This window comes from Sturnus vulgaris, unplaced genomic scaffold (genome assembly GCF_052056855.1).
Source record: "Sturnus vulgaris isolate bStuVul1 unplaced genomic scaffold, bStuVul1.hap1 Scaffold_1893, whole genome shotgun sequence".
NCBI classification, from domain to species: Eukaryota; Metazoa; Chordata; class Aves; order Passeriformes; family Sturnidae; genus Sturnus; species Sturnus vulgaris.
The window spans coordinates 40,557-47,969 of record NW_028276145.1 but is presented as its reverse complement, the minus strand read 5'-3'; the positions used below and the strand labels follow the sequence as shown (position 1 = coordinate 47,969).

General features: G+C 49.3%; 1 protein-coding gene across 1 annotated transcript; it reads left to right on the top strand.

The window, feature by feature from the left end:
• The first annotated feature begins 2,430 nt into the window (after positions 1-2,430).
• LOC148218331 (nucleolar pre-ribosomal-associated protein 1-like) lies at positions 2,431-5,511 on the top strand. The gene is made up of 4 exons (XM_088157844.1): positions 2,431-2,781; positions 3,420-3,558; positions 4,266-4,459; positions 4,688-5,511. The coding sequence occupies exons 1-3, from the start codon at positions 2,566-2,568 to the stop codon at positions 4,397-4,399; spliced, it is 489 nt and encodes a 162-aa protein (XP_088013970.1). The 5' UTR covers positions 2,431-2,565; the 3' UTR covers positions 4,400-4,459; positions 4,688-5,511.
• The last annotated feature ends 1,902 nt before the right edge of the window (positions 5,512-7,413 follow it).

Genomic DNA, 7,413 nt, shown 5'->3' with positions numbered 1-7,413 from the left:
TGTTTCCAATCGTGCGGACATCTCCTTCAGCCCGCTTCGGCCCGGGGAAGAGGGGCGGGGCCGCCAGCGATGGTCCCGGCGCAGCCCGGGCAGGCTCGGGGCGGAGCCGGGGCTTGGCGAGGCGGGGCACGGAGGTCCCGGGGACGGGGACCCGGGCGGGGCCGGGGCGGTGCTTTAGGGGCGGTCCCCAGTGGTCCCAGGCGGCACCGGGGGCGGGGCCGGGTGATCCCGGAGCGGTACCGAGCTGTGCTGGGGACGGTGCTGCAGGGGCGGTGCCGGGCCCGCCTCAGGGTGATTGAATGCCCAGAAATCGCCTCCTCTGCCCCGTGCTCACACTGAGCTGCGGGCTGCAGCGTGCTGTCGGAGCTCCGCACACAGCACGGATTTGGGCTTCCCCTCCTCTCAAACCCTCTCCCCCTTCTTCCTCCTCCTCATCTTCCTCTTTTTCCTCTCCCTCCGCCTCGCCCCCCTCCCCGGGCCCCTGACTCCCCCCGGGATCCCCTCCTCCGGAGGCGGCCCTTCCGAACCGACCCCCCCTCCAAGCCCCGGAGCCCGAGACCATTAAGGTAAGCTTTGGAATTGAAATATCAGGATATTCGCTCTATCCCACTGGCCTGAAATTTCAGGATTGTACGATTTTTTCTTGAAGCAGTTACCTTTGCTGCAGGATTGTGTGGTCACCAGTCTCCTTTCCTGTGACTCTTGTTGAAATTTGCTGTCAGATAACCGGCTAGTAACGAAATATTTGACAGAAATCAATGCTGTGAACGGACTTCACTGCAGCAGTTGATGAAAGAGCAAAGAAAATGTCTGTCGTGTTTACGCACCCCCCCGAGGCTGAATGAATTCTGATACTGTAATAAATCAGTGCAGTTGGTGCCTGCAAAGGTCTTGACATTGATCAAGAAGATATTGCTTTGGATTTTTACTTTTTATCAGCGTTTCTTTAATCTGTACTTCAGCACTCTAGCCTTTCATAAGTCTTCTCCGGTTTCCTCTGGCCCTGCAGAGTAGTCCTCTCTGTTATTGTCTGATACCAGCTTTGATGCAAGGAGTACTTTTTGTCTTGAAAATTAGCATCCCCCTCTGCATATTTAAATTAGTTATTTGACTTTTGAGAAAAAGCTGGTCAGCTCGAAGTCCACCAGACACCAGAGGCCGCTGTTTTTAGCACCTTATTCAAAGAGGACATCCTTTAGTTACCTAAGGAGGGGTAGAGATTTACCCCTAGGAATAAGGAATAAATGCAACCAGACTGTCCTGCCAAGAAAAAAATCCAGTTACAGTGACTGAATTCGGGTTTAGTGGCCCTTGATCCTTGCAAGGGATTAAAGGCAGGTTCACTTGGTCTCCCAGCAATGAATGTCTCAACCGAAAGCTGCTCAAAATGTGCCGTTTTTCTGATGGTTTTGGATTCTTTTGCCAGGTGGGAACATGGACTGCTTGACTTGTTCCTGTGTCCACTTTCCACTTCAGTCCTTTGCATTTTCTCTGAAGGGAAAGCAGGAACAGGGAAGTTGGGGCAGTTCCGTCAGCAGAAAGGCTGCTAAGAATAGATGGTAAGGACTTACTTTTCTGCACAGTGCCATGTAACTGAAGGCTCGTTTTTGGATTTCACATTCTGTTCCTGCCTGGTTTTGTGAGAGCTGCAGGTGCATTTCTGTTTCCAGACCCTGCCAAAAATAGTCGCTTATATTATAATGAATCCTTTTTCCTTCATGTTTTCTTGCTTTAAATGAATTCCCCTGTCAGATTGATGTGAGCAGCAGTTGTTTTTAGAGCTGCTGGTGTTGTACACGGAGTAACTGTAGAACAAATGAGTTGTGATGGCTTCCTTGTATTTGATGTGTGGAGAGGAGCAAAGGCACAGATTCATCCTGTGTAATTGCAGTCGTCCAACGTAGGTGCCAGGGTCGGGAAGCTGGGCAAGGTTTCCTCTCTTGCTGGGCCTTAGGGGGAGGGAGCTGAACCCTGGTGTCACTCGGATTCCTTCCTCTTCTCCCTCCTCCTTTCTTGCTTGTAGAGCTGGAGCTCGGGGTCACCGAGTTTGGGTGCTCGCAGTCAGGGCCTGAATTTGGAGAGCAGGAAAGCGGGGGGAAGTTTCTAGGCACGTCAAAGCCTGTCTCTAGGGTGTGGGACTTGTTGGTCTTCCTCACCACCCCCAGCAACTTGCACTTCTCTCTGGACCTTGCTGTGGTCACAGCCCACTGCTCATTTATGTGACTGTTCATCCCTCTGCCTGATTGCTTTAAGTACAAGTAGCCTGATTCAGGTTTAATTTAGCAATGATTTTCCTCTGTTTCATCGGTAGTTTTCTAAAACTCCCCTACAGGCTATTTTGAAGGTGCTTTTTTCTTTTTTTTTTAACTGCCTGTAATGATAGAAAGCTGTACGGCCCTCTGAAAGCAGTATAACCTGCTTTCCAGAAATTACAGAAGTAGGATTTTTATTGTCCACTATGCAGCTGAAGTCCCCCTAGTGAGCCTCTTGAACTGAGGGTGAGGAGAGCGGCAGATACGACTCCTCATCAACCTGCTCTTCTTTTCGTTCCTAAAAGAAGGAAGCATGAAGGTAACTATAGAAAAAGATCTGCATCCCTCGGGGTTTTGTATTTTAGGTGTTTTGAGGTTTATTTACACACCTCCTCCTTTGTTTCCTGGACAGGTTTTACGTGACAGTGGAGCGTTTGAGGACACGTGGAAGGAGCTTTCAATTTGGCTGGAGCACTTGGATAATACAAAAGAAGACCAGAAGGAAGCAGTGATTCAGTTTTTGGAAAAGGTAACGGTGTTCAAATCAGCTGGATAAAAAAATGCAAAGAATAGTGTTAGTGGAAACTGGAGGTCTTGTTGCTATTGTTGAGAAACCTGTCAAAGACCAGCGATTGAATTCTGAGAAAAGCCTTGTTTGGGATTCTTTATACGGAGGTGGCATCCTTCTTGTGTTCAGTGGGAGGGCAGCCAAATGATTTGTAGGAAAATGAAATCCAAAAAGATCAGCTGTTATTACAGCATTGTCGGTGTAAGGGTAGAGTGGTGTAGGTGTGGGTAGCTTTGATCTCCTCTTTAGGTGCCAACATTATCAGAGCTCAGTAGATGGTGGTCCTTGACAAGGAAAGGTGACACTTGCTGTTTACTCTTCAGGATGTTGAATGCCCAGTGCTTTGCCTCCACTGTGGTCTGCCCAGGTACTCGGTGTGTGGTCGCAATCTAGGTGCCAAGTTGTGGTGGGTTTTTGTTTTTCCATCAGTGTGGCCTGTAGAGCAGGAACTGTAGACAGAATCCTGCAGAAGTGCTATGGAAGTTGTCCTCATAAAAGCTGCCCAGCTTTCAGCACGTGGTCGTTCTCAGTACCGTGTGGTTCCCCTGCACTTGCCAGCCAGCAGGTGCACTTACCTTTCTCCCCACCTTTGCTGACAGATCCTGCTGAAGCTGGTGGCCAACCCCTGTCCCTACACTGACAAGGCAGCAGACCTGGTTCAGGCAGCCAGCACGCTCCAGGTGGCTCTGTTTAAACAGGACTCTGATAACATCAGCATCCCCGTCTCTCACATTGATGGTATGTGGTAACCTGTCAACATCCCAACTCCATGACTTGGGGATACACTTTCTAGCCCTAATCAGCAAACTGGGGATGGATAACTCTGGCAATCCTGTTAAGTAAGGGCCCTCCAGGATTCAGCTCTCCACGTGTTCTTGGTATCAGAAGTCGAAGTGGAATTGCCAAGTTGCCGCTTTACCTCTGAAAGTAATTTCTGCCGTGGTTGTGCCACTTGAACGGTATTTGAAATCTCTCTTCATGCTCTTGCAGCAGCGTTTTTTGAACTCAAATGGAAATCTAGCCCTTCTGCCTGGGACTGTTGACAGAGTCATGGAATCCCAGAGTGGTTTGGCCGGCAAGGCTCCTTAAATCTCATCCAGTTCCAGCCCTGCCATGAACAGGGACACCTTTCAGTAGCCCGGGCTGCTCCAAGCCCCAGTGTCCAGCCTGGCTTTGGACACATCCAGGGATCCAGGAGCAGCCACAGCTGCTCCGTGCTGGACAGCAGCATTGAAAGGCAGAGTGAAGGTTCAGCTGTAATTTAGGGGTTGCACTTAACGTTGTATTGTGTGACAAATGTGGCTTTCATACTTTTTTTAATTTTTTTTTTTTTTTATTAAAAAGAATTAAAAAGATGCCTTGTATTCCTGGAGTGTTGCATTCTACGTCTGTTGTTTTTCCTGTTAGTCTGGATTCTTGCTTTGATGTTTTTCTTCACTTATTAGATGTCCTGGATATGGTGGATGTCCTGATCGAGGACAGTGATGGCTTTGATGAAGAAGTTGGGTTCTCTTTAAATGAAGACGTGATCATTTCCCTTCAGTGCTGTTGTCCCTGCTGCATTAGAAGCCAGGAATGAACAAGTCCACGTGGGCCTGGATGCTGATCCCTCTTGCTGGTCCATGACAGCATGTGACAGGTGAGATTTCCAGGTGTCTGATTTAGCAGGAAACTGGTTTGTTCCTTCTTGTGAGGAGGCTCATTGGCTTTGCATGGGCAAAGCCACTCCACGTTTTCCATCTAGGAACAGGGTTGGGGAGCTGTTTGAAAACAGAGTCCCAGAGGTAAACAGCTTGGCTCAGTATTTCTGTGTGGAAATAGAAGAATATCTGTGTCTTCTGATTTTTCTCTCGTCTTTCTTCCACAGGTGTTTTTGTATTCCTGACTTGAGTTTCCATCGGGGACACGTGGCTTGGAGCTCAGGAGCCGGATCTGTTCCTTGCCCACGGCAGATTGGTCTGCACTAGTGCAGGTGACGAATTACAGGATGGCTTGGGAACTCGGAAACAAGGAGAAGCAAGTCTTATGTGTCTTTGCAAAAAGTTTTGGCTACCACAGGGCATTAATTCAGGGAGTTAAGACTTCATCTTTAACGTTCTGTGCTCTGCCAGCATCACTGCGAGCCCTGAAAGCCTCCTGAGCTGTTCTCATACAGACCTATCTTGTTTGGTCAAAAAAAAATCTTAGTTTAGTTTCGTCCAAGAAATGTTACTACTCTGTGCGAGCTCATGGGGAAGCTTTTATTTGGCATCTCTCAGTGGGACATTGAAAGTCCAACTTCCCATTTCTTGAACAGTCTGAGAGGCAGTATTACTTTCTATCATTTTTATCACAGGCATTTTAAACTTTTTGAGGAACCGGCAGGACTGTTTGTGCGGAGGCGTGCGGTTCACAGCCATCCTCTGTCCAACGTAGGATGGGAAAAAAAGGCTGGAGAGCTTCCTACAAGGGGCTGTAAGTGCAAATGACCAGGAGCCCGGGTTTAGTCATGATGATTTAGTATTTCTTTAAAGACTCTGATTGATTTCATGATGCCAAAACCAGTATGAATAGAAGACTGAAGTCAGGAATCACGATGGTCTCCTTGGGTTTAAAAAGCTTTAATGGTGTTTCAAGACATTTGTATGAGACCTGGTTTGTTTTTTCTTACCCTTTTATTCAATCAAAAAAAAAAAAAAAAAAAAAAAAGCAAGCCTTGATCCATCACTGCTGCTGTGATGTGTGACAAATGCCTGTCCTCCCTCCACGTGGAACAGGTGAGAGGTGGAACTGAAGCCCAAAGAGTTTTCTGCCCACTGATAACATGTGAGTCATATTGGGAATTCTCTGCAGAATGGCAACAGTTGTTCTTGAATTTGGCCATGAGGGGAGTGGAACATGGCAGCCCGGGTCTGAGAAGGTGCAGTGCCAGAAGGAGAAGCTTTGAAATGTTAAATCAGGATTGATTCAGGTGACTCGCGACCGCGTGCTGTGCCCAGGTCCCTGGTAGAAATACTGTGCAGGGAAAAGCCAGAGCTGCCTGTGCTATGAGCTGAATTTTTTATTGGGGGGGGGGGGGGGGGGGGGGGGCGGTGTGTGAAATAAGAATGAGGTGCAAATGAGGGAATTGCTTGTGTGTGTGAATATTCTTGTCCTAAAGGAGCGCTGCCCGGTGCTCCTCCCTTCCTGTGCCCCTCTCCTGGTGAGCCTCTGTCCTGCTGGCCGTGCCTCTCTGTCTCCGTGCCTGTGCTGCTCCTTGCCCGTCTTTGCCCGCCCCGCACGGGCTGTGCTCGCTTCCTCTCTGGCTCCTGGGTTCCCTCTTTGTCATGGTACCCCTCAGTCCTTGCTGTGTGTTTGGCACTCTCTGTCTTTTCTCCGTCCTTCTCTGTGCCTCTGTGGTGCTCCCTGTGCCGTTGTTTCCCGTGGGATCCTTGTGTCCCGGTCACTGTCTGTCCTAGGGTGATGTTATGGTGTTTCTATCTCCAATCATGTGTCCTGATTATGTTTGGTATTATGTCCTGTGCTTCCAGGACTGACTCTGAGAGTGAAGCTTTGTTTTGTCTTGTTATCAGCCGGCTCACCTCCCCCATGGTCTATGTTTAGGAGAGGTTTTAGCTCGGTTTGCTTGCTTGCCTGCTTGCTTGCTTGCTTGCCTGCTTGCTCGCTTCTGCCTCTTTTCTTTCCTTCGCTCTGCCCTTGCTTTTTTCTTATTAGTTAGTTCAGCTAGGCAGTCCAACTTTTTCCCTGGACTGTTTTCTCTTCCACCCCGTCCCCTCCCTCTCCTGGATACCATCTGAACCTGTTCCGGACGGGGACCTGGGAAACCCCAAGAAACACCGGGAGTCTACACTCTGTCACCTGCAGCAGCCATTCCCAAGCGCCAGAGACTGATAACTGGGCGACCACTCGCCAGAGAGACTGAACTCGTCATCCCTTCAGAACGGTGAAAGAGTTTTTTGTCAGCTGGTGTTGTCTTTTTTCCCTGTGCTGGGGAGTGTCTTGCTTGTTAAATAAAGAGGTTTTTTTCTCCCACTCTTCTCCGAGGAAAGTCTTCCCGAACCCGGTGGGGTGGGGGGGAGGAGTCGTGGGTTTTGCTGTCTGGGGGCTCCTTCTGGAGGTTTTCCCCCAAATTTGCCCAAAACCAGGACACTGTCCCTGTTCATTTTTAATCCCTCCCTCTTGTGCTGCCCATCCAGCATGCCAGGGGTTTCTTTTCGTTTTTTGGTTATTTTTCGTTTTCATTTTTCTTCTTCTTTTTTTTTTTTTTTTTTTTAGGGGGGGTTCCATTTCATCGTGCACCTTGATGTTGATTTTCTTCCCTTGTCTTCTCTGCTGCCCCTCCTCCTTTCTGCCCCTTGTCCCCTGTGTCTGCAGGGCTGGGGAGGAACTTCAGCCCTTGTGGGGGTTGCCCTCCCTTTTCTGGTGTCAGCAGAGTCACTTTCTGTGGGATGGACACATGGGAGGGGTTGCAGTCAAGTGCCCTGCTGCTGTCCAGGGCAGTTGGAGTCGTTCTGTGCCTTCTTTGGGGTGAGGAAAAAAGGCTGAGGGGGGCTCCGACGTGGTTTGGGGCACCCCAAGGTCCCTGGGAGAGGGAGCCGGGCTGCGCTGGAGGAG